This window comes from Hevea brasiliensis, chromosome 13 (assembly GCF_030052815.1).
Source record: "Hevea brasiliensis isolate MT/VB/25A 57/8 chromosome 13, ASM3005281v1, whole genome shotgun sequence".
Lineage (NCBI taxonomy): Eukaryota > Viridiplantae > Streptophyta > Magnoliopsida > Malpighiales > Euphorbiaceae > Hevea > Hevea brasiliensis.
This window is the reverse complement of record NC_079505.1, coordinates 68741653-68768441: the sequence shown is the minus strand read 5'-3', so window position 1 is coordinate 68768441 and position 26789 is coordinate 68741653. Positions and strand designations below refer to the sequence as shown.

Below are 26789 nucleotides of genomic sequence, written 5' to 3'. Positions count from 1 at the left end.
TCAAATCTGGCCAAACCTTGGTATAGGGCCACACTTTAGGATGCTAGACTGCATATATATATATATATATATATAATTGCACCGGCTAAAAAAATTTATGTGATTATTTTATTTTAATCATTTAATTTTAATTTATTAAAATAAAATTCTTTAACTTTAGTTTTATTTAAGAAAAATTTCCTATGAAATGTAATATCAGATTTCGAAATTAAAAAAATAAAATTACTTTTTTACTCTTTTTCTTTCTTTTTCTCTTTCTTATTTTATTATTAATAAAATTATTTTATTTTAACTAAATCTATTAATAAAATTAATAATTATATATATTATTTATTATTTTAATTTGTAACAACCTGGAAAATAATAATAATAATAATAAATTTTAAAATAATATTTTATTAATATATGATATTTTATCAATATTTTAATTTTTATAAAAAATAAAAAATAATAATCTATAGATTTATTTTGATTAAATATTAATTTGGTGTACTTTAAAAAAAAATTAGAAACCTGCTATGATATATGTTAAAGAGACTTTATTTTAACGAATTAAAGTTGAGTGATTAAAATGAAATAACCACCTAATTCATTGTTTGAAAAGTTTTTTTTTTTTTTTAAAAAGAAATAGAAGGTTTTTCGAGATTTAAAAACATTGAACTTATGTTTGGAAAGGTAGAAAGTTTTTTTAAAGTATGACTTTCGGAAGTTTTTAAAAACCTCTATTTTTTAACCCTCCAAATTAATTTTTTTATTTTTATTAATTAGTTATTTATTTTCTTTAAATTATAAATTAAATTATGATTATGTTATAAATTCCTCAATTATATATATGTAAGTTAAAAATTATTTAATAATTATCCTCCTAATCCTATAATAAGTAGTAAGTTATAATATGTTAGCATATATTTATTCTATATACTTATAATTTTATACAACATACACACACACTAGCACTACTTTCAAATAATTAATATTATTTTTTTAGAATATTATTAATATAACTAAAATAAAAATAATGTTAATATATTATGTCACGACCTAATTTTTGGGCTGGACCGGCACTAGACCTGGGTTAGAATAAGGCCCTTGAAGCCTATAGTAAGCCTAATTATTTTTAATCCATTCATAAAGCCCACTAAGGTAACCTAATTTTAAGAAAACAAATAGACAGAGTCCTGCAATAAATTGAACTATCCAATAGGAAATATTAACTCACCCGACTATCCTCAAATCACATATATCAGCATTTGGGAGTTCAGTTTCCTCCATTATAAAAAATAAACCTCTCATACATCCATGCAATCTCATATAATTTATTTTACAACTTTAGAATTAAGTTATTATAATCCAAATAAAAATATAACTATTGGTCAATACGAAGTTCTAGATTTAAATAAAAGGCAATGAGAGCAAATTAAAATATTCTCTGTTTAAACCTGCGGGGAAAGAAAGTACGTTAATTTCAACTAAAGTCATCTGTCATTTGAGGAAAAATAATTGAACAGGGTTGAGCGTTAAACTCAGAGAGTAAGATATTGATTTTAAATATAATTTATATAACTATCTAAATTTAATACATTCCTATGTATGAAATGCAATACGTTCACAAAGTTCAAACAATTCAATCAATATTTGCACATAAGATACTTTGGAGCACGCACGTATCCATGTGTCACATCAATACATATATGGGAGCTGATCCCCTATATAGCCTTCTTAATCCAATACCTGCCAGCGATGTAAACTCAAGTTGGACTTTTACTTAATAATTCAAGTTCCAGCGAGGTCAACTCAAGCTGGACTTTCACTTAATAATCCAAATGCAGGGGGCCAACGAGATCAACTTAAAGCCGTGCTCACCCTAACTTATCCATATATAAGGATGGATCCTAGTGAGTTAAGCTCCAGCCGCGACTACCTATCCTACTCATACCCATATTCATATCCACACCATACTCACGCCAACACACACGCACAACTCTAAGTTATCTTAAGGTGACATACTCAAACAAATTCAATAACATATGCAGCAAAGTAATGTGCCTAGCATTTAACTAATTATATACATACATATAAGTGAATGCATGAGCATGCCTTGAACATAAATTAATAATAATGAAATTACAAATAAAATCAATATCAAACTCACAGATTATCTAAGTTTTACTAGGGCGGCTAAAAAGAAGAAGAATATTGACTCAGATCACCTAAACAATTATATTCAAGAAATTTATCAATAATAAATCAAAATAAGGAATTAAAAAGTTAAAGACATCCTAAGTTTTTCTTGTACCAAAGACCTACCCAACCTGCAAAACAACTCTACTAACACTTCTCAATCCAAAAGGTCTCAGGCTTACAATATAACAACAACACAGTGTCTTTCTTTAACTTGTCAAACCATTTAATTCTCAAATAAAATAAGTACTTAAAAATTTAGGACGTTACATATTATGAGAATATAAAAAAAAGTTGAAATTTTAAAGTGGTGAAAATGATCGTACTATTTAACTACCTCAGATTATTCTATATCTTTAGTCAATTTTTTTTATTATATTACTATATTTTTATTATAAAACCTCCATTAAAATTTGAGAGATAAAAAGTGTAAGTATATATAAAAATAATAAACATGTTTACATATAATTAATGTATAATTCATGTAATATTATCTAAAAAATCTCATATTATTACATTCGGAAATATTATTCATTGATTTTAATTTTTTAAATAAAAGTATATTTTTTATTTTATTTTACTTTTTATTTATTATTTTTTTATAATTATTTTAGATATATACGTAAGTTTTTGCTAATAATAATTTATTTTAACATTTTATATATTCCTAATTATTTTGTACATGCCTTTAAATAATTTGTTCTATATTAAACTTATAATTTTTATTATAATCAGTTAATATTAATTTTAAATATAAAAATATTAATAATTTAAATATTAAAATTAAAAATTAATAAATCCATGTACTCTTGCATAGGCATTTAACTAGTATTAAGAAAAATCGACCTAATTTAATTTGATCAAATAACTAAAAAGTATATTATTCAGCTGAAAGTGTATCATTCATTAGACCAAATATTAGTGAAACATAATCAATCAAAAATAAAATTTTCCAAAATTGTATGGCCAAAGTCCGGGCAGGCAGCCAGGCACCTTAAAGCTGTTACTTATGCCATTAGAAGTTGAAACAGTGAGAAGTTCTATATTCATCTAACTAAACGATGTAGTTTTTGTTTATTTAAAGTCTTCACGTTGACCATGAATATTTCTCCGCCTTGAAAGCCAAGCCATCCACTGAAAACAGAAAGTCTCTTATCATTGAAATCCCTCATACAGCATTCTGATCTGCGTACATTCAAACTGAAAATCTAACCCTAACCCTAACCCTAACTTATTACAGGAAGAGTTTGTTTCTTATATTACAAGTTAACAAACTCTTTAACTTCATATACAAAATAAGAACGAACTCATCAGATTGGCATTTTTTTGGATTATTAGCTACAATATCAAGGGTTAATTCTGCTATTTGTTATATGTTTTAATTTTCAAGGTAATAAGTAATACACAGGGCTAGGGTTTTTTGATATATATATATATATATACACACAAAGAGAGACTAGCTTGCTCATAAGAATGTCTATTCTTTGCCGTTCCCTTACCCTTACATCCTCTGGATATGAAAGGCTACCTCAAGATCACTTCAGGCTTTCTGTTCTCAAATTGAATGGTTCTCATTTTGGTAATCTTATTCTTTCTTTTGAAATTTTAATTTCTGGGTTCATGTGTTTATACATATTTGTAACTGTTTTAGATGAAATTATTGAAATGGGATTTTTTCCCCTTTGTTTTTATGCTCTTGATAGAGGTGGAAGTTTCAATGATGGCCAGCGTTGGGGAACTTAAGCAGTCAGTGGAGGATGTTTTTAGTTATTCACCAGAGGATGATAATATTGATCTCAATATCTCATGGTACATATATATGGTGAATGATTCAGATGAATTTCTTGCTTTTGATTTATGTGATATTGATATTCATCTATTCAGGTCGCATGTATGGAGCCAATTTTGCTTATGTTATGGAGGTAAAAAGCTAGACGATGACAAGACAAATCTTCGATCTTTCGGCATCAAGGATGGTGATCAGGTGAGTTCTAGACATTTTGCAATCTAATTAATTAAGCATTCATCTATTATTGGTAGCCTCAAATCATGTCATTGTTGGTTGGAGACAAAATCCTGAAAACAAAGTACAAGGTGGTCCTTGTACCCCTTTATTGGCATATATAATTAATTTCTACGTGGAAAATGCCAAAAACGTACTGTCTATGTTAATTTCCTGAGCTTTGCCGATGCCTCCAATCTGGTTGAGAACATTTGGGTTCACCTTAATCTCAAATTATTAGAAGGATCTGTTATATTAATCATTTTTCACTACTCAATTTTGTTAAACACTAAATCCGCCTTAATATCAGGAACTTGTAAAAATTGCGATACTATTTCCCTCCAAGTCATCAAATTATTTTATGCACATCTTTTCTCTTTTCACTTTTTTTCCTATTAACTTATTAAAGCTTCATACTTGGCTTTTGATTTTCTGTACATGACCAAACCATTTTAAAATTATATATATATATATATATATAGTGCATCATTTACATGTAATATTAGAGTTGGAATTTAATAGTGAAGTGCCTCTTGGATGCTTACTATATCTGTGTCATCTGCCACTTATTTCTAGCCATACACTAATCATTTAATTTCTGGTGCACACAGCTTTATTTCATCAGGGATGTAGCAATCAAAAACAGTACTCCGGCCAACCGACAAGAAGAGGAACGATATGATGGTTGTGAAAGTTACAGTACTCCATGATTCCAAATGAATGGTAAAAGGCTTAAGTGATTATAAATTAAAATAATATAATATAATATAATATAATAGAATATACCCTCGCTGAATCACTTGCTGTTATAATGGTCCAAGAGAAGACGTTTCTCTGGTTGGTGCTTGATACTCCATCAACCGGCTCATTCTACAGCTCGTGCTTAGAACAAGCTGCCTCCCTAAAATTTTCCTTGATGGTTTGTACATGTAGATAATGGAAGTTAGAAATTTGGATCATCATCTTCATGATCTGCTGAGGTTAAAGATGATACATGTTTTCGGAGACAAGAGAGTGAAGTGCCTGAATTAGTGCCAATGCTACAAAAATACAAGGAAGCAATCCATTTAGAGCAGCAGGAATGAACCTTTTGGAAAATTCCTGAAAGGGTGACTACGGTAAGCTCAGAATCCATGTTGTTGTCAGCTATATATCTTGTGGGGATTTGATCCAATTATATATTAAGAAAAAACGAAAGATTCTGTTTTTTCGTGAATCAAATTTGCCTGAACGTGAAATTTGATTTATCAATGTGAAGTTAAATTTATGCTACTCCATTTTTAGTTGGAGTAGGAGCAGAACATGACAGGACAATACAGGACACAACACATGATTAATTAATGAAAATAATAGATGATCTGCAATGATTTAATAGTGACTGTTACATTGAATGCTGTAAGACAGTTAACAAAATCAAAGTAATCTTCCAACTATCTCAAGCCATAATCATATAATACCGTGATAGTGCTTCTAGATATAAAATATGCTCTGTGCAGTGGAATTCTACACAAGTTTGGGGCCCGGACCTTATCACAGCACCAACACAAGTTGCAACAAACCAAGGGTCCGATCCTTATCACAGATCCTTATCACAGCACTAGCATAGGTTGCGACAAGTATGTCATAAAATTTGGGAAAGTTGAACTTGGGTGTTACAAACACAACTGATGTTGAATATGATTCAGTACCGAAATTTGGTGCCTTGAGAAGCGTCAGAGTGCTGTGTTATCAAGGGGGAAAAATAGACAAGTTGATGGCAAAGCCATAGTTTTCTTTGCTCAAGGCAAGCATATTCTTTAAAATAGCTCTGCATAGGCATCCAGAAATCTCACACGCAAGAAGAGAATTTCACCACTTCATTTTTAGAAATGATTTGTGTTTTAAGCTAAAGCAAGATCAGATTCTAATATGATTGTGATAGAAATGCAATCGATGATGAAATAAATGTGCCATGACAAAGCTTTACTGTACCTTTAGTGGAAGTGATTTGCAGAATAAGTTAAAGCTAGATGAGATTCTAGTTTGAACGAGATGTAAATAAATACAGCTGATGGTAAAGTGCATATTGTCAAAGATTTCTATGCACTATAAAGATGCTTTGCATCTTTGTCGATAGCATATGTGCTAATTTTGCTGGAAGTGGCTTGTATGGTACATGACTTGTGCAGATACTGAGGATTTTATAGCCAACCAAGACAGTTCCTGGGCTGAACTTGGTATCCTTTCAGTTCAAGTAAACATTTTACTTAAAAGAAGAAAGATAAATTTATATTGAAGTTCAGGTTAAACAATAGTTGAGTAACACGCAAAATATCCATAAATGTTTTCAATTACAAGGGCTGTTGAGGTTCCCCAGAAATCAAGCCTACACATATAAAAACTAGAATTTTTGCTTCCAGAAGATGAATCAATCCTGGAAAATATACTGTAGTGATGAAACTACATAAAAAAAAAATAAAAAAAACTGCAATTCCAAAAACTCAAGCAATTGACTTTCAGGTAGATGCATAGAGCAATCTTAGAAATGGAAGGTTTTTATCTAATTACAAGATATATCTCAATTACAATGCAGGCAAATCTTAAGAAAGTACACATTGATGGTTAGCTTTCTAGTGTAAGGTTTCATAGAAACTGATTTACCTTTCCTCTTCTGAGATCTTTCTGGCTCAAGCAAATCTTAAATCAACCAAAAGTTCTACCACAAGCTTGAAATAATCTCCACATAACAAATACACAAAGGTGGACATACCGTGTACCAACCTTTGGTTTTGTTTCAAAGTTGATCGTCCATCATCTACAACGTTGCTTGCTAGTATTCAAGGGAGAATCTCTAATGCTTTTGGATGCAGCATTTGTGTGCTGCTGAGTTCCCTCAGATTTCTTCTTGCGTCTTGCTTGTTGAGACAAACGAGAATGGTAAGATAAGATGGCAAGATCATTTAGATCTTGCAATGGAATGAGAGCCTTCACAACTTCGTCCATTGTAGGGCGGGATTTAGGGTCCCTACTGAGGCAGTTGTAAGCTAATTGAGAAACTTTCTGGACCCCTTTTAGGGAGTAATGCAGCTCCAACCGGGGATCCACTAGCTGGTACAGCTTTCGCTTGTCAGCTAAATAAGGCCGAGCCCATGCTACAAGATTCTGCTCACCACTAGGGCGCTTCTTGTCCATTGATCTTCTGCCTGTCAAAATCTCAAGCAGCACAACACCGAAACTGTAAACATCACTCTTAGATGTCAAGTGTCCTGGGAAAGAGGCCAAAAGTGTACAATTTGTTAGATCCACAACCAGTCTATCACAATATGCTCTGAGCCCTAGGCTTCAAGATTATGTTCCAAAAGAGCTAAACTGAATGAAGAAAGAATTCTTATTAGTGCAGGACTGATCAAAAGTTCTTAAGAAGAAGATCATCAATGGCCCAAGATCAATATTAACCATCTGGTTTGATAAATTTAAAATGATTTATGACATTGGTTTACGACTAAAAGATCATATAAGATTAGACCATTCAATATCATTTGGTCATCCCACACATCCTGTTATTACTAAATCAATAGACAGATATCTTCATATGGAAAGTTCATATCTAAAACATTGGACATAAATGGAGGCCAGCTATTATATTGAAAAGATTTTATGGCAGGAGTTATGGGTGCAGACTCAATAAATTTTTCTCTCATCATCATGAAAAAATTCATTTGGTTTTCCCCTACACTTGAGAGGATACGTTAGGATTTTGGTAAATGAACTATCTCCATGGTTGATGAATATCCTGGTGATTTGATTAAAACACAAATATCATACAAGAAGCATCCCCAATTTGTTCAGAATGCCACAGAAAATGTCATTGAAGATATATCTGTTGCCTGATGCACTATTATCATTTTTTGTTCTGATGATTTGATTCATCTACGGTCTATGGTACAATTATGATGCTTAGAGAAAAGTTTTACAAGTTAGTCAATCATATTGCTATCATCTACAGATAAACAAACTTGTTCTCTAGTTGACTTATATTATTCATTGAAGCAAGACTATATGCAAGTGTTAAAGAGGTTTCAAGGAGTCCAAACCATATATTACAACTTCTATACCTGTCATCACATATTCTGGGGCAGCATAGCCATAAGTTCCGACCACCCTGGTAGAAACATGAGTTTTGTCACCTTGAGGCCCAGCTTTTGCTAGACCAAAGTCTGAAAGCTTTGCATTATATTCCTGTTAAATAAATCTTTGATTTTAGGATTCAATTAAAGAAAATGATTAAAACACTATCAACCATTGATATCAATGATCACGTACCGAATCAAGTAAGATGTTTGATGTCTTAAAATCTCTGTAAATTACTGGTTCTGGACCGCCGTGGAGGAAGGCCAATCCTTTTGCTGCCCCAAGTGCAATCATAATTCTGTTGGACCATGGAAGAGGTATTGTCCCTTCAAAAGTTAAGACAACATCAGTATTTCGTCAATACATTATACATCTTAAAATTGTACAAACAGGAAAATTAAAAATCTGATGAAAGGAAAGTTAATGGAAGTGTTCCAAAGGGTTGATTATTCAGCTTGAAGAAAAAATATAAAAAAATGTAAAAAGGAAAAAGGGACAGCTTTTTCCACATTTTGAACTTCATCCATTCTGATTAGGTATGTCAAAAAATCTCCTCAATAAAAAATTACAGTCCACCTGAGCAAAAATTTGCAGAAATAGCATTCCTTCATCAATAAAGTACATAAATGATGTATAATCTTGGAACAAACCAATAGGGTGCTTAGTCTAAATTTATGGAAATGGAAATTTTTGTGGGATAAGCAACAAGATCTGTTCACACCGTGGCATTGTTTGGCCAGAATAATTGGGAAAGAAAGTGGAAAAAAGAGGGAAAAGTGAACTTCAGAGAAAGATCAAATGGTAAAAAAATGAGAATGTCTACTGACTACTACTGACCATATTGATGAAGGATCCTGAAATAGAGAACACATTTTAAGTGATATAGACTAGTAAAAATAACACAGCAAAGGCAACTAAATCTCTACAACTCACTTCTAAAAAGATGATTTTCGAGACTTCCCCGTGTCATAAATTCATAAACAAGCAGCCGCTGATCATCCTCAATGCAGTATCCAATAAGCTTAACAAGATTAGGATGGTGAAGCTGTCCAAGAAAATCTACTTCAGCCTGCAACATAGCAAAAGTGCCATGATGTTAAATCACTAGCTTATATCATCTCACACTACAGTCTCCTTCAACCTCAACCTACTGGCCCAAGAAAAACAGATATTTTACTAACCACCCATTCTCTATGGCCTTGAAGACCATCTGGCTTTAAACTCTTCACCGCAACAGTGATTCCTGACCCTGGTTTTGCTGGTGCGGTCCCATTCTCCTCTATCCATCCTTTGAAGACATATCCAAATCCACCCTCTCCAAGAATGCTATCAGGCCTAAAATTACCGGTTGCTGATTTTAGTTCTTGAAAGGTGAACTGGAGTAACTGGCATGGAGATTTGTTATCTGTTGGTGGTGGATCAGGATTATCAGAAGATAACTTTGCTTCATTAGGAGGGCATAACTCTCGATTGCTAGCGTTTAGGTATCGTGTTTCAGTAGCTGCACCAATAGAATTGTGTGTGAGACCTCTTTCTATACTTCACACAACTCTTTTACACATAATTTACATGCTTTATTGCCCCCTTTTCTTAGTTTTGAGCCTTGACAAAGAGCATTGAAACAAAGGTTCAAATTGAGCTAAATATAAAGGAAAAAAAAAATGAGAACTCAAATTTTACACAAGTTCGGAATTTGAGCCTGCTATCAAGTCTGTCTAGCGAATTAAAAAGGTAAAAAAAAAATGCTAAGATTTCAACTGTGATGATCTTATGAGTTAAACAAAGAAATTGCATTTCCCAGTGCCTGCAACTCAGGAAGCTGATCTCTGTGGAAACATCAGCAAAACCCCAGTTTGAGATCTGTTCCCACATGCCAACTTTACCATAATTTCACGCTACCCAAAAGCTGTTGAGATTATTAGAAGCTCAGAGTCTAGTAATACATGATAAAGGAGCTGGATTTGAACACTTCCAAATCAAATCACATAGTCCTTACGGAAACTATTCAATAGGTTGGAGAGACAGTGGAGAAAAACAATGTCACAGAACAAAAACAGAGGAGACCTTACGTCGGTACACATAGAGCATTTTGGCAGAAAAGGGTCAAATTATAATCAGAAATTGAAACAAGCAACAAAAAGAGGAGATATATACCTGCATCATAAACAAGACTAGTACGAGGGATAGTGTTAGCAGAGTCTCTAGAGGCAGAAGGTTTGCAGGCACCTCTAACTCCCCGTTTTAGAAGAGCCCAACACCCACACTTGTTCTCCATAGGAACTTTCTTTTTGGGTTGTGGCTCTATCCGTCTAACATGGGTTGTCACTATAATTGCACGGGATGTGATAGGGCGGTGAGCAGAGATTGGTCATGGTTATGAGTAAAGAAGGAAAAAAAGAAAAGAAAACAGAAAGAGAGAGAGAGAGAGAAGTATGAAGAGAAGAGGAGAGGAAGAGAGAGAGAGGAATTGAAAAAAATGTTGTTTTAGTGTTGGTTTTGCTGTTGGAGATCGCAGGCATCATCATCACCATTATCGCAGTGTGCACAAAAAGAACTTTTTCTCCACCACCTTTTTTTGTGGGGGAATGGAGAATGAATCTCTTTCTGTGTTTAACTTGGCAAAATTACCATACTCTACTTTATTTTGTTGGTAGCTTGAGCAAACCCACCAATGACCAAGATTTTTGAGAAAATACCTTTCTGTCTTCTGCTTCGTGAGAGCTTTTCTTTCTTTCTTTTTTAATTGGGTAAAATGGTAAAATTCAAACTTTGTTTATACCCTCCAGGGATTTATTTAGATGAGGTGAGGGAAGGACAAAGAATGAAAAGATAAAAAAAGATAAAGAAGGGAAATGATAATGAGAGTTATAATAAAAAAAATTTCATATTTAGAAGGGGTAAATTAATAGTTTCATAAGAGGAGGTAAAGTATGTTATTTATATTTGAAAAGAAGTGAAGAAATAATAAATTTAAGGGGTGTATAAATAGAAATATTCATAACTTTCATCTCTCTCTCCTTATCCCTTCTTACATACTAAATTGAAGTGTAAAAAAATTGAGATTTGAAGGATAAGGGAGGGTAAGATTTATCTTTATTTGTCCTTATTCTCAATTAACTCACCTCTTCCCACTCAGAGGATAAAATAATTACTTACCTCTTCTTACCTTTATTTATCCTTCCCTGACATTCATCCAAACAGACCCCAAGTCATGTTATACCAAATAATAGAGATAAGCTTTTAGAGTATTTCGATATCTAATTAAACCTTTTAATTTTTTAAAAAAATAAAAAAAAATTAAGCTTTTAAAAATAAATTAAATAAGACATTGAAGACTAAGGGTGTATAAAGAGACTGCCAAATTGATAACCCAATCAAATCTAAACCAAAATCAATGGTATTATACATTTAACTATTGATTATAATTTAAAAATAATTACAACCCAAATTTTCAGTTTGGGTTTCAGGTTAATGTAATAAAAGTTCAAAATATATATATATAATTTTATTTTTATTTATTTTTACTGAATAATACATTTTAAATTAATATTTATTTTTAATTGGTGTATGATAATATGTGTAGGAGGAAGGTTTAATAAGAGTTAAATTATAAAAGCCTAAAAAGTATTAAAACAAGTAAAAATAGCCCAAACTGAACCCAACCTGCTTAATATGAAAATTGAACATATGTGGTTTTGTAATTTAATTTATTGGTTTTAGTTTGAATACTATCAAAACCAACTTTGTCAGTTTGGTTTGACAAAATATAGCGAATACACTCGAACCGACTCATTTACAGCCCTATCAATGACAAAAATCTCTTTAATTTTTAAAAATCGATAAAAAAAGGACAGAACTATGATTTATCATTAGTAAAATTCTAACTAAGATCATACAGGAAAATCTTCTAGTGCACGAGATCCTTTGTGTATTTGATTTGCAACATCTTGATAGATACAGGTTGCATCCTGGAGCAGAGTTATAAGTTGTTATTTGCCGAATAATTCAAGAAACTTCTTTATAAGTTTAACGAAGAACCATTCGACAAAAAACAACTTATCAAGCTATTCTAGGATATAACAAATACATATCTAGATATTGCAAATCAGATATACAAAATTACTGATGAGAATTCCATGCATTAGAAGTCTTTGTGCACAGCTTTGGCTGGATTTATATTAGAGTCTAATTATTGTTTAATCGTTTTTTTGCTTATTTTTAAAAGTTGATGAGTTTATTTTTTCCAAAAATAATAAAAGGTTTATTTAATCTATTTTTAAAATTCGAAAGACTTATCTAATTTTTTGTAAATTTGTAGGGCTTGTTTAAACCCAAAATACTTTAAAAACTTATATAATTATTGGCTCATAATTTAAGGATAAAAATAAATCTTTTACCTAATTTTAAAAATCAAAACTAAAGAAAAGGTTTAATTTATCAGTTATATATATCCCAATTCATTGGCTTTTCAGTAAAATTGAATAGAAATTTCTAAACACATGGTATTCTAAGTAGTTTAAACTTTGTGATTGAATAAATCCTCCTTTATCTATTGCACCTCGAGGATTTCTTATCCTTTGCCTTCTTCAAAATCCAATTTGCATTTTTCATAAAAAAATCTCTAATCAAGAATAGAATAAGATCCATTACCTACTATAATAAGAATATTTTAAAAAATCACATAGCATCTTTTTTATTATTTTTATATTTTTTTATATAAATTAACTTATCATATTAAATACCAACTTTATCATCTAAACATTTTCAAATTTCTAACTACTAAAATCTTATCCCATATAAAAAATTTATTATTATTATTAAATTTTTCATACATTTACTAAAAATTTTAAAATTCTTAAATTTACAAATTTAAACATTGTAAAACTCTATTCATTATATCATACATTTCTAAAAATCAATATTTTTTTAAGTAAATTTTCAGTTGAAGAAATATAATAACATATATAAATATATAATTCATACATTACTGATTTTGTACATAAGTATATATGTGTGCATTGTTGCATGCTACATTTAAATTTACAAATAAAACTCTCAGTAGCAGCAAATTCCACTAATAACCCAAAAATGTTGGGAAAATAAAGGGAGTACACCCTACTTGAAAACTGTTGTTTTACACTTTGAATTAAAAAAAATTGATAAAATGTCTATAAAAAAATATAAATTAATTAAGAAACAATACATATATAGAATAGGGAAATTGTTGCTTAGACTTAGTTCATTATGAATCCAAAACATAAGTATGTGAAACTCATGTGTTTGATATGTGAGTCTCATCATATATCTTATGTCTTGAGTTCATAATAGATCAAATTTAGGTAAGAAAAATTCATATAGAATAATTAATGTTTCTGTTGAAACATGAACCTAATGGCAATAAATATATGTATATATATTGTCACGACCCAACCTATGGGCCGGACCGGCACTAGGACTTGTGCCAGCGTAAAGCTCCCGAGGCCCGTAGTAAGCCTAAATATTCCTTAACCTAATCCTAAGGCTCATATTGAGCCCAATTTTAAGAAATCAACCGGACAGAGTCTAGCCATAACATGGATCATCTAACGGGGAGTTTTTGACTCACCTGACCTATAAACACAACATATAACAATTTGAGGAGCTCAGCTCACCCTCCACATACTCATTATGTCATAAAATCAAATGGGAGCTCAGTTCCCTCATCCAACCCAATCATACATGCATTTAATAGATTTACAGATCCAACATAATATTATATTACAGATCCAAATCAAATAAAATACTTCTAACACATGCGGAGTTCTATAATTTAGTAAAGTTTTACAAAATATAATAGATATTACTAAATGACCTGCGAAGGAGAGAGGCAGGTTATAACTCAATAAGAAATCTCCTGTATACTGAAAAAATAAGGTGAACAGGAGTGAGCGTTCGACTCAGAGAGTAAAATACTGATTTTAAGTACAATTTCTATAGCTATCTAAAGCTAATGCATCCTAAAGAGTGGAATGCAACACCTTCATAGTTTTCATACAATTCACATATTAAACAACAAAAAGGTAATTTGAAACACTTACACACTCATATAATATTCAAATAGTACATATATGGGAGCTGATCCCCTATACAACTCTCTTAATCCAACCTCTGCCAGCGAGTACATCTCAAGCCGGACTTTCTCTTAATAGACCAAATGCGAAGGCCAACGAGATCATCTCGAGCCGTGCCTACCCCGACTTATCTATAAAAGGATCGGGTCCTAGCGAGTCAAGCTCCAGCTGTGTCTACCCGTCCTGTTTATATCCAATATCACATACCACACGCACGCCAATACACGTACATTGCTCCAAATTATCATATAACAACATCCATAACATTTCATCAAATAAAGATGTAATATAAAATGTGTCTAGTATTTAATTACATAAATATATATTTATAAGTGATGCATGGGCATGCCTGAACATATAATAATATTGAAATTATAGTTAAAATCAATATTTTACTCACAGATATAAAATGAGGTCAATGTGGTGGCTGGGCGGAGGAGAAAGGTTATCCCGACTCACCTGACAATTACATTACATTTATTTAATATAATTGACTCAATATAAGCTTAAAAAGACCAAAGACGCCCTAAGTTATGCCGAAAATCTGGCAGAATTCCTCAAATACCTAGGACCTACCCAACCTACAAAAGGGCTCAAAAATACACTTCTGTATCCACAAGTCACACAACCATAATTTTGAAAAATTATAATTTAGTCCCTACAATTAACCCTTTTTGCAAAAATTACCAAAATGAGCTCTAAAAATTCTAAAATTTTGTTCCGTGGTCCTTAGCAATATTACTAAGCTAATACAAAATGAATTATAATTTTCTAACTACCCACGAATATTTTATGAAATTTTATTCTAAACGCAGCACTATAAAATTGAGAAAAACTCGAAGATTGGGTTTACCTATGCCAATTTTGACGCTTGAAACTCATCCAGAGCATTTGAAAATGGTGGGGTAGTGTATAACTAACCCTATTCCGAAGTGATTCCGGCAGCTTATCTACTCAGCCCGAAATTATAGATCTGGGCGGTGGTCGAATTGCCACGAAACAAAAGTAACTATGTAAAGCCCACAACACCAAGGGTTAGACTAAAATATTTATATTTACATATAAAATAATTATTTGAAAATTAGGGGTGTTACATTCTCCCCCCCTTACAGAAAATTCATTCTCGAATTTTATACAAGACAGAATAAAGAATTACAATATTACACAATGGATAAGTACAGGTACTTATTGTGCATGTCCTGCTCTGACTCCCAGGTACACTTTTCTACCGATTGGCTCCTCCACAAAACCTTAACCATAGGGATCTCTTTTGACCATAGCTGCCTCATATGAAAGTCCACTATGACTATTGGCTGCTCTTCGAAGGTTAGGTTTTCTTCAACTTCACTGTATCGGGTTGTAATACATGGGAAGGATCAGGTATGTACTTCCTAAGCATGGAAATGTGGAACACTGGGTGGAAGTGAGAAAGGCTTGGTGGTAACTCCAATTGGTCAGCAACTGTTCCAACTCTATCAATAACCTCAAAAGGTCTTATGTATCTAGGTGGCAGCTTGCCTTCCTTCCCAAACCTCATGACACCTTTCATTGGGGAGATCTTTAGGAATACATAATCACCCACTGCAAACTCTACATCCTTTTGCTTAGGATCTGCATAGCTCTTTTGCCTGCTGTAGTATCCTAGCTATCATCGTCATTTCACAGCGAAACTCATACCTTAAACCACTCCTTAATCTTTTTCTGACATTTTCAGTACTCACTATACCTCCACTATGTTTGACTTGATATCTCATAACTTTCATCAACTTTGGTGCTTACCTCTCCTTTATTGTGCCTTAACATATCTCTTAGTGACTTCAGTCCCCATACCTCTGTTTCAACAATCTCTGCTTCCTACAGACATGACTTATATTCCTTATCATATAGTATTCTACGAGATGCTTTCCCGTAGCACCTATCATAGGTATCTTGTTCGATATCTTTACTTGTCCTATGGCCCCATTAGTTAACACCTATACATCTTCTCATTCTGATGATACTTCGAATTCCCAATTTACTTGTGTAATTACTAAGGTCCTCAAATCAACCCCTATTCATCTTATGTAACTAGTTATGTAGAGCTCTATCCAAGTGTTGAGCTTTCATATTCTATCTATTAATAGTAGAAAGTGGGTTGGGCCTCTTCTCTAACCTAACACAAGTCTATGTATTCCTAAGCCATCCAGTCAAAACAACTTATCATATCCTAATCCTTTTCTAAAAAGAGAGTTACTTGCCTTTTGCTTGAAATTTCTTACTATCTGACGTGCTTCCTGACATATTGGTACTTAAATCGAGACTCCATTATTCATTTATCTTACCATTTCACCATAATTTGTTTTAAACATCCCTTAGTGTGTCCCTAGCGTACTTATTCCTTCTTATCCTCATCATTGTAACTAACTCCACTGAGCTTTTCACCTATCCTTTGGATCTTATCTTTTTTTTTTTTTCTGCTAGTGTTGATATCTTTCCAACTTATTGTACTTATTCTTTAACCTTTGTCCTCTCTCACCCTTATGCCTTTCCTTCAAGGATATCCATCCCAACATCTACTTTGACTTTCTTTTTATCTCTTAGTCCTATCTTGATTACTAGTTCCATTACTTATGGGATTCTAACCTTATGATTGACTCCTATCAGCACATCTTTCATATTATGTAGCACTTGTAATTGACCTTAGAAAATTCTTTTTGTGTCTCCTTTCCTAACTTAACCATTAGAACATTATCATTCCCAACTACCCTTTGTAGGAAATTGCTCATCATAGTTAGATAGGAGCCCTTGAAACTATAAGTTGCAGCTGAACTAATAAGGCTATGGGAAATGTGTGCTAGGCTATAATTTCGATCAAGATACTTCACGTGTTCATTCTCCTTAATACAACCACACATACTACCCACGGCTCTCCAGACTTCAACCTTAAAGTTACCCATCAGCAACAATTTCATCCACTAAAACTTATTCACAACTAGCTCTTCCTCTAGCTTATAGTTCAGAAGAGTTGTGTGCCCTAGTGACTAACTCGACTTAATTTTGGTCACTACTCTTATCGTCCTTTCATACATAACATCAGGTACACACTTACCGTCATTTTCTTTTTAAGAAGAATGTGTACAGACTGGTGCCTATCAGGTTCTTAAATACTAGGTCATCACAACATTATTTCCCTTGCTTATGTAGACTTCTAGAGCCAAAGGTACGATCTAAACTTGAAGAGAAGGAGAAATCTCCTCCTACTGACATCAACACACCATTCATGTCTCTTGGTCTTCTCCCTGAAATTTCATCATCTCTATATAAGATATCAACTATAGCAATCCTTCTATTGTACCACCGATTTGCCTAATATATCATCTTAAGATTTTCTATCTCCACTTGTACTCCATTTCTACCTTTTTATGCCTACCTTAACTCTTTTGCATCCCTATATTTTGCTGTATTCAAGAAGATACCTCTCACCAATAAACTCTTCCAAAATGGATTCCAATCATGCTTACTGTCATAACTCTTATCCTTGTACTTCTCAGTGACTTGTGACTGTCACTCATACATATCTCTTTTTGCTCTATCTCCTCCTGTCGTTCTGTCACTCATTTTCATTAATGTTTCCTTATAAAGTGACCCTATTGGTCATACTAAAAATGCTCACCTAATCCTTGATCATAGACCCCATAATTGTTATCTCACTACCACTACTCAGGTCCTGAGCCTATGTGCCATTTTCCACCATCCTTTTTGTTCGTCATGCCTATTTGAACTATTAGGTTTACTTTTATTTAACTTACTACTTATTAATTCACTCCTTTGCCTGATAGGATAGTTCAAGACACCATTGCACATCCTATAACTTTTACTTGCTTTGGTTGCATTCCTCAACTAACTTTTCTCATACTGTTAGAAGTCTAAATGGACTTATCCTATTGCTATCTACTCCATCTTGGAAATAGGAATAGACAGAGTTTGATCCATATCTTGCAACTCTGAACCCCATGTTTTGGCTCCTGATACTGCCCGAACCATGACCTGCTCTAAGTCCCACACTTTTGGATTCTATATCTTGACAACTATCTTCACTCATGTACCCTCATTCTAGGTTTTCTAATATTGCCTTTCAGTTCATCCTGTTTACCTTGCTCAGGATGGCACTTTATATACCTTATATCACACTTTGATATTCCTGACCTTGTCCTATTTTTGGCTATTCGGTTTGCTCTTTAATTCATCTCTTTTATCTTACCCAAAGTAGAACTTGACTATTTTATTCTTTAGTGCTACTCTCTTTCTTGATCTGACTATCATATCAGGAACTTATATCCCTTCACTGTCTCTATCAAGTTATCAACACCTTGATGTTACTCAAAATTGGTGCTCTAACCACTCTGGCTGGTACTTCCACTGTCATTCGAATTTCTCTCTTATTGCATCTAAAACCAACTATCTAAATTTTCATTTCTATATTTCCTTTTATCTACTGATATTTTATGACTTATTTTCACTGACTTGTAGTCATTGTCCTTTCCTCTTGTAACTCTAAACTATCCTCTAATACCTCAAGGAGGGAATCTACAGGATCCTTTTTTTCCCCTTACTACTCTAAAGCTCTGCATCCATCATGATCCGATCTCTTATGATCCTTACAGAAAATTGTGCTCTCTCTAAGGGGATACCTGAGCCAACATTTCCTATCACACTACAGTCTCATTTAGGACATCATTCCACAGAACATTATATTAGTGGTACTCTTCTGTCTCTCCTCAGAAAACATTACCATACTTGACAGTATAACTAACTGCAAGAGAGGTACTACCTCAACCCCATTACCACAACTATATAAAGCTGTCTGCTCTCTTTTTATATTGTCAACCTTCCTAGAATGTCATTTCGCAGGCTACAAATATTATTCATAACCTCCAATCTCCTTTAGGGAGTAGAGTCGTACTTACTCTCCAATGTCACACGAAGGAGGTGCTATCTTCATTAAACTTTAGGCAATACATCCATTGCAATGCCAACACTGCCAACGATCTCATACCGTAGACCAGATGATCCCATTAAGTAGGTGTCACTATTTCACTACAATCATAGTAAAAACCTCTAGTCTTGTGCCACTTATGCTCTAACTCTACGCTCAAAGTAGGATAACTGAGTCACTGACTCTAGTTATCACCCAACTGTGACATTTGGTGTTCAATCTCTAGGGTCTTCAACCCTCACTAGGAGTTTTACTAACTCCTCTGTAGAAATAAAACTCTGTCTTGACATAACTGTACCAAAATAGAGGTTGTTTACAAACACCCTAATCATGGTGCACCACGGAGAAGCACGTAGCTCTACACAATAATCTCATGTCAGTATTGTAATCTGTAGCTTATAGCATAAATATTGAGAATATTGTATAGTTACTACGGTACGTCCCGACATACTATATCTCTTGATCTCTTATCTCTTTTGAATCCACTGATAGCATGAACTTACTATGACTAGGCTATCCACCGATGACTGCCAACAGTGGTACCCTCACTCTCACTTACGACAGCTATATTGCTAAAAATCACATTTATGTCCTCATGCCTTGCACCAAATAGGCACGCCACTTAAACCCATACTGAAAGAAACATAGCATTTATTAGAGTACGTATCCTCATGGCAGACCTCAACATGTCTGCTAACTCTATTTTACATCTCTACATAATTCATGAAAACTAAGACACTAATTGGATTACAATTAGCCTATCCCGAGGTATAACGCAGAAGTTAGAAACAATGAGTTACAGAAGAAGAAGAAATAGGATTTTATACTCCCCATGTGAACCCCTAACCAGACTCTTCTTAAGCCTTAGACATGTATTTTCCATGAATCTAGAGCCTAAGCTCTAATACCATAATTGTCATGACCCAACCTATGGGCCGGACCGGCACTAGGACCTGGGCCAGTTTAAAGCCCCCGAGGCCTGTGGTAAGCCTAACTATTCCTTAACCTAATCCTAAGGCCCATATTGAGCCCAATTTCAAGAAATTAACTGGACAGAGTCCGGCCATAACATGGACCATCCAACGGGGAGTTTTTGACTCACTCGACCTGTAAGCACAATATATAACAATTTGGGGAGCTCAACTCACCCTTCACATACTCATCATGTCATAAAATCAAATGGGAGCTCAGCTCCCTCATCCAACTCAATCATACATGCATTTAATAAATTTACAGATCCAACATGGCATTATATTATAGATTCAAATCAAATAAAATATTTCTAACACATGCGGAGTTCTAGAATTTAGTAAAGTTTTACAAAATATAATAGATGTTATTAAATGACCTACGAATGAGAGAGGCAGGTTAAAACTCAACAAGAAATCTTCTGTATCCTAGAAAAACAAGGTAAACAGGAGTGAGCATTCAACTCAGAGAGTAAAATACCGATTTTAAGTACAATTTCTATAACTATCTAAAGCTAATACATCCTAAAGAGTGGAATGCAACACCTTCATATTTTTCATATAATTCACATTGTAAACAACAAAAAGGTAATTTGGAGCACTCACACACTCATATAATATTCAAATAGTACATATATGGGAGCTGATCCCCTATACAACTCTCTTAATCCAACCTCTGCCAGCGAGTACATCTCAACCCGGACTTTCTCTTAATAGACCAAATGCGGGGGCCAGTGAGATCATCTCGAGCCGTGCCTACCCCGACTTATCCATAAAAGGATCGGGTCCCAGCGAGTCAAGCTCCAGCCGTGTCTACCCGTCCTGTCCATATCCAATATCACACACCACACGCACGCCAACACACGCACACTGCTCCAAATTACCATAAAATAACATCCATAACATTTCATCAAATAAAGATGCAATATAAAATGTGTCTAGTATTTAATTACATAAATATATATTTATAAGTGATACATGGGCATACCTGAACATATAATAATATTGAAATTATAGTTAAAATCAATATTTTACTCACAGACGTAAACCGATGTCAATGTGGTGGCTGGGCAGAGGAGGAAGGTTGTCCCGGCTCACCTGACAATTACATTACATTACATTTATTTAATATAATTGACTCAATATAAGCTTAAAAAGAACCAAAGACACGCTAAGTTGTACTGAAAATCTGACAGAGTTCTCCCTATACTTAGAACCTACCCAACCTATAAAAGGGCTCAAAAATACACTTCTATATCCACAAGTCACACAACCATAATTTTAAAAAATTATAATTTAGTCCCTACAACTAACCCTTTTTGCAAAAACTACCAAAATGAGCTCTAAAAATTCTAAAATTTTGCCCCACAGTCCTTAGCAATATTATTAAGCTAATACAAAAGGAATTATAATTTTCTAACTACCCACGAATATTTTATGAAATTTTATTCTAAACGCAGCACTATAAAATTGAAAAAAACTCAGAGATCGGGTTTACCTATGCCAATTCTGACGCTTGGAATGCGTTCGGAGTGTCTGAAAATGATGGGGTAGCCTATAACTTTGACCCGATTCCGAAGTGTTTCCGGCAGCTTATCTGCTCAGCCCGAAATTGTAGATTCGGGCGACAGTCGAATTGTCATTTGTCACGACCCAACCTATGACCCAACCTAAAGCCCCCGAGGCTCATTATAAGCCTAATTATTCCTTAACTCAATCCTAAGATCCATTTTAAGCATAATTTCAAGAATTTAACCGGACAGTGTCCAGCCATAATATTGACCATACAACGGAGAGTTTTTGACTCGCTCGATCTGTAAGCATAATATATAATTATTTGGGGAGCTCAGCTCACCCTTCACATACATATAATATCATAAAATCCAATGGGAGCTCAGCTCTCTCATCCAATCCAGTCATGCATGCATTTAATAGGTTTACAAACCAACGTGGCAATTATAACATAGACCCAAATCAAATAAAGTACTTATAATACATGCGGAGTTCTAGAATTTGGCTAAATTGTATAAAATACATTAGATATTACTAATTGACCTGCGAAGAAGAGGAGCAGGTTAGTCACAATAAGTAATCTTCCTGTAGCCTAAAAAAATAAGATGAACATGAGTGAGCGTTCGACTCAGAGAGTAAAATATCAATTTTAACTACAATTTCTATAGCTACCTAGAGCTAATGCATCCTAAGGAGTGGAATGCAATACCATCAAAATTTTCATACACATCACATCATAACAGCAAAAAGGCAATTTGGAGCACTCACACACCCAATAATGTTCAAACAGTACATATATGAGAGCTGATCTCCTATACAGCTCTCTTAATCCAACCACTGCCAGCGAGTGTCTCTCAAGCTGGACTTTCGCTTGATAAACCAAATGCGGGGGCCAGCGAGATCATCTCGAGCCGTGCACACCCCGACTTATCCATAAAGGAACAGGTCTCAGTGAGTGTCTCTCAAGTCACGTCTACCCGTCCTATCCATATCCAATACCACACACCACACGTACGCCAACGCACGCACGCTGCTCCAAATTACCATAAACAACATCCATGGCACTTTATCAATTAAGAATGCAATATAAAACATGCCTAGTATTTAACTACATAGATACATATTTATAAGTGATGCATGGGCATGCCTGAACATATAATAATATTGAAATTATAATTAAAATTAATATTTTACTTACAGACTTGAACCGAGGTCACTGTGGCGGCTGGGCGAAGGAGGAAGGCTGTCCCGGCTCACCTGACAATTTCATTACAATTATTTAATATATTTAACTCAATACAAATTTAGAAAGGACCAAAGACACCCTAAGTCGTATAAAAAATCAGGCAAAGTCTCCCCTATACCTAGGACCTACCCAACCTGCAAAAGGGCTCAAAATGCACTTCTATATCCACAAGTCACACATCCACAACTCAATCACATCACATGGCCCCTCCTGGGCCCATCCAAATAGTCAACAACCATAATTTGAAAAATTACAATTTAGTCCCTACAATTAACCCTTTTGCAAAAACTGCCCAAATGAGCTCTAAAAATTCTAAAATTTTTTCCTGCAGTTCTTAGCAATATTATTAAGCTAATGCGAAAGGAATTATAATTTTTTAACCTACCACGAATATTTATAGATTTTTAATCGTAATTAAGCACTAGATAATTAAGAAAAAGTAAGGTTCTGACCTTAGGGACGCGTCTGGAACGTCTGAAAACGGTGGGATAGACTATAATTTCGACCCCATTCTGAAACTTTTTTGTTAGCTTGCCTGCTCGGCCCGAAATTGCAGACCCGAGCAACTATTAAATTTTCTCGAATTGAAGGTACCTACGCGAAGCCTACAATACTAGGGGTTAGACTAAAATATTTATATTTACATATAGAATAATTATTTAAAAATTAGGTGTGTTACAGCCACGAAACGAAAGTACATATGCAAAGCTCACAACACCAGGGGTTAGACTAAAATATTTATATTTACATATAGAATAATTATTTGAAAATTAGAGGTGTTACAGCCACGAAACGAAAGTACCTATGCAAAGCTCACAATACCAGGAGTTAGACTAAAATATTTATATTTACATATAGAATAATTTTTTAAAAATTAGGGGTGTTATATATATATATATCTACACACACACGCACACTTGCCCTTTGATTTCCATAGCATGCATGGTTTTGATATGCCTTCCAATATTGCACATAAAAATGGATTATTATAGAAATGAAGTTAGAGGTCCCAAGTATTTAATTTAATTTCAAAAGAAACATAATAATATAGTATGTAAAGATTGTGGAGACTATTAATTAATTAAATTAGATTTAATTTATTATAAATTCAAGACATAATGAATCTCACTATTTTATCTGATAACTTAAATAAGCACCATCATTGATTAATTTAAGTGGGTTACTATGGGACCTTGGCAGCTGAGCTTTAAGAAAAAAAAATCCCATAAAAGGAGTTAACCATTTGTAAGATTTTTCCTAATTGAGGGCCAAAAAATTAGTTTAGCAATATTCTTGGTCTGTATTATTGTTTGGTCAAAGTTAATAGGAAAGATATAGTCAAAGAGCATATTTGAGTGCAATCCCATCACATTCACACACTCTCTCTCTCTCTCTCTCTCTATATATATATATATAGCTAGTTAAATAAGGTTGTAGATAATTAGATAGATTCTTACATCTACATGAATGGAAAATGGGATATTATCATTTTTTTTTAATTTTAAACATCCTTAAAAATTATGAGATTGTAAATTTTAAAAGGGATGGGATTGGGAAGGCAGGAGAGGAGGGGCTTGCTTGGTGAGAGGTCATTTCATCAACAACCATTAAACAAAAAATGGTATTCTATGATGCTTTGGGTGAAGAAAAGCAAATGAGAGAGAGAGAGAGATCCTATTCTTTTCCTTCTGCACTGTGCTTGCAACTTGACAAGGGTCCTTGGGTGGAAAGGAGAGAGATGCCCATTGCCCCCACTATGAGTGGGTCCATTTCAAGAACCCCACCAAGCACACAAGAGAGGAAGAGAAAGAGGATAGATTTTAAAACACAAACTAGTGTTAGCCCACTCAAGGTCATCATATAGCCAAAATCACATGATGGCCTATTTGTGGAGGTATAAAGGTGCAAAACCCTATAATTGGAATTGGACAAAGCTCCATATATATGAAATAGCTTCAGAGAGATAGAGATAGAGAGAAAGAAATATTGCAGTGCATCACAATATGTCACATACTTTTTGAGGTGGAGCATTTCCTAAATACAAATGCTCAAGAAAAGAAAATTTTCTTTTTCTTTGATGTACACTACGCATTGAACCATTAGTGCAACATGGCTACCTATTGGCATCACCATGATGATGGGGGTGGAACTATTTCACATCTTTGGTGTGAGTGATTGATGTAAAGATGTTATGCCTTTTGTTTTGACCGGCTTGGTTGTTAGCTACTTTGGAAGCCAATAATAAAATATTAGCATTAATAAGCTCTGAAACTGTGAAATCTCGAATTTGAATCCAATTAGAGCGGATGAAAATGGGTCCAATTTTTGTAATTCTAGTGATGCAGGTAACTTTCGGTGATCAATGTGTGTGTCTCCTGATCCCTTGGTTTTGGTTACCAAAGTTGGTGGGTTATAGTCAGACAATATGATGTGAAACAATTTCTTCAACTGAATTTTGGTTACTAACTATCATGGATGGACTCTTTTGTCCCCTCACTTTTGTTTTTTGTCCTCTTTATATCCTCTTGTATTAAGGGAATCAATCAAAGGAGGATTGCATTTCAATTCTTTTATATTTGTTTACATCTCCATATGAGTTAAATTCTGCTATTGAATTAGTGATTTGGATTTTTATGTCATTAACTTTAAATTATGATAAATAAGACTCCAACTTTAAACTTATTTTCATATTTGATATGAAAGAAATTTAAATTTTTTATAATTATGAATACTATCATTACATTTTTTTTTAATTATCTACAAAATAACATAAAGTTGAAATTTTAAAAAAATATATAATCATTTTTATTTTTAGGCTTTATCTGTATCTTAAAAAATAATTTATATACAGAAAATATTTTTAATTATTTGATTACAATATTAAACTAATATGTGTTTATGTCATTATGTATAAGTATTTTAATATCTTAAACTCCGTTTGTTTTACGAAAGATATTTTCTTGAAAAATATTTTTCATATTTTCTAATGTTTAGAATATTCAAAAAAAATAAATTAATAAATTTTTTTTAATTAAAAGAAAAACTAAGTTATTTTTAGTAAAACTGACATCTCTTTTTAAAAGAAAAAGAAAAAGTCATTTTTCATACTTATACATGAATAAATCTAAATATATATCATTAGTTTAATATTACAATCAAATAACAGAAAGTATTTTCATAAAAAATATTTTTTTAGAAATTATTTTCATAAAAAATATTTTTCATGTATAAATTATTTTTTACGAAACAAATAAAATTTTAATAAAATAATTAAAATTTAAAAAATAAAAAATAATTTTATATTTTCAGTGATTTTTTTTGAAAATGGCTTATTTTTCCTTTTAATCATAAGAATATTTTCCATTGATATTTTTTTAGTGCCCAAATATTAAAAAATATTTTTTTAAAAGAAAGGAAGCCTTAATTTTCATTTTCATTCTTATCTTATTTTGAGAGAAAAAGAAAATATATAGTTTAAGGGGTACAGATGTTGAGTTGTGAACGTATTCACAAATCACACCGACATTATTCATTGCAGGCCGAAGATTAGATTAGAAAAATTTGGGCTGCCTCAATCTCCTCTATAAATACAGCCTGGGCCGACTTCAATCCCTAATTGTTAGTTTCATTTTTCATCTTATTTCGATTTTTTGTTTTTTCCTTTAACCATAATTTTAAACTTAAT

At 33.1% G+C, this 26789-nt stretch overlaps 3 protein-coding genes across 4 annotated transcripts; 1 reads left to right on the top strand and 2 right to left on the bottom strand.

Annotated features, from left to right (window-relative positions):
- The first annotated feature begins 3380 nt into the window (after positions 1-3380).
- LOC110635651 (uncharacterized) lies at positions 3381-5775 on the top strand. The gene is made up of 5 exons (XM_021785073.2): positions 3381-3760; positions 3885-3990; positions 4066-4165; positions 4795-4906; positions 5117-5775. The coding sequence occupies exons 1-4, from the start codon at positions 3655-3657 to the stop codon at positions 4891-4893; spliced, it is 411 nt and encodes a 136-aa protein (XP_021640765.2). The 5' UTR covers positions 3381-3654; the 3' UTR covers positions 4894-4906; positions 5117-5775.
- Positions 5776-6653: 878 nt separating this feature from the next.
- LOC110635650 (serine/threonine-protein kinase PBL34) lies at positions 6654-10897 on the bottom strand. 2 transcript variants are annotated; one of them, XM_058132143.1, is made up of 6 exons: positions 10448-10897; positions 9475-9794; positions 9227-9362; positions 8486-8619; positions 8278-8401; positions 6654-7365 (listed from the first exon to the last, which is right to left on the bottom strand). In XM_058132143.1, exons 1-6 carry the CDS (start codon positions 10566-10568, stop codon positions 6974-6976), a joined length of 1227 nt encoding a protein of 408 aa, XP_057988126.1. In that variant the 5' UTR covers positions 10569-10897; the 3' UTR covers positions 6654-6973. The 2 variants fall into 2 exon arrangements, with proteins under 2 accessions (XP_057988126.1, XP_021640763.1); XM_021785071.2 differs by having other exon boundaries at positions 6654-7428; positions 10448-10895.
- Positions 10898-15730: 4833 nt separating this feature from the next.
- Positions 15731-17497, bottom strand: LOC131172184 (uncharacterized). Its single transcript, XM_058133127.1, has 3 exons — positions 17492-17497; positions 16183-16257; positions 15731-16048 (listed from the first exon to the last, which is right to left on the bottom strand). The coding sequence occupies exons 1-3, from the start codon at positions 17495-17497 to the stop codon at positions 15731-15733; spliced, it is 399 nt and encodes a 132-aa protein (XP_057989110.1).
- Between the last annotated feature and the right edge of the window lie 9292 nt (positions 17498-26789).

Excerpts from the sequence above, each read along its gene's own strand:
- LOC131172184 (XM_058133127.1), bottom strand. Across the intron at positions 16,049-16,182 it reads TAAGGCACAATAAAGGAGAG|CTAGGATACTACAGCAGGCA; the intron begins GTAAGCACCAAA and ends TGACGATGATAG.
- LOC110635650 (XM_021785071.2), bottom strand. The coding sequence starts at position 10,568 with ATGGAGAACAAGTGTGGGTGTTGGGCTCTTCTAAAACGGGGAGTTAGA. Across the intron at positions 9,795-10,447 it reads TAGTCTTGTTTATGATGCAG|CTACTGAAACACGATACCTA; the intron begins GTATATATCTCC and ends CTATTGGTGCAG. Across the intron at positions 8,620-9,226 it reads CGAAAATCATCTTTTTAGAA|GGACAATACCTCTTCCATGG; the intron begins GTGAGTTGTAGA and ends TAACTTTTGAAG.
- LOC110635651 (XM_021785073.2), top strand. The coding sequence starts at position 3,655 with ATGTCTATTCTTTGCCGTTCCCTTACCCTTACATCCTCTGGATATGAA. Across the intron at positions 3,991-4,065 it reads ATTGATCTCAATATCTCATG|GTCGCATGTATGGAGCCAAT; the intron begins GTACATATATAT and ends TCATCTATTCAG. Across the intron at positions 4,166-4,794 it reads GCATCAAGGATGGTGATCAG|CTTTATTTCATCAGGGATGT; the intron begins GTGAGTTCTAGA and ends TGGTGCACACAG.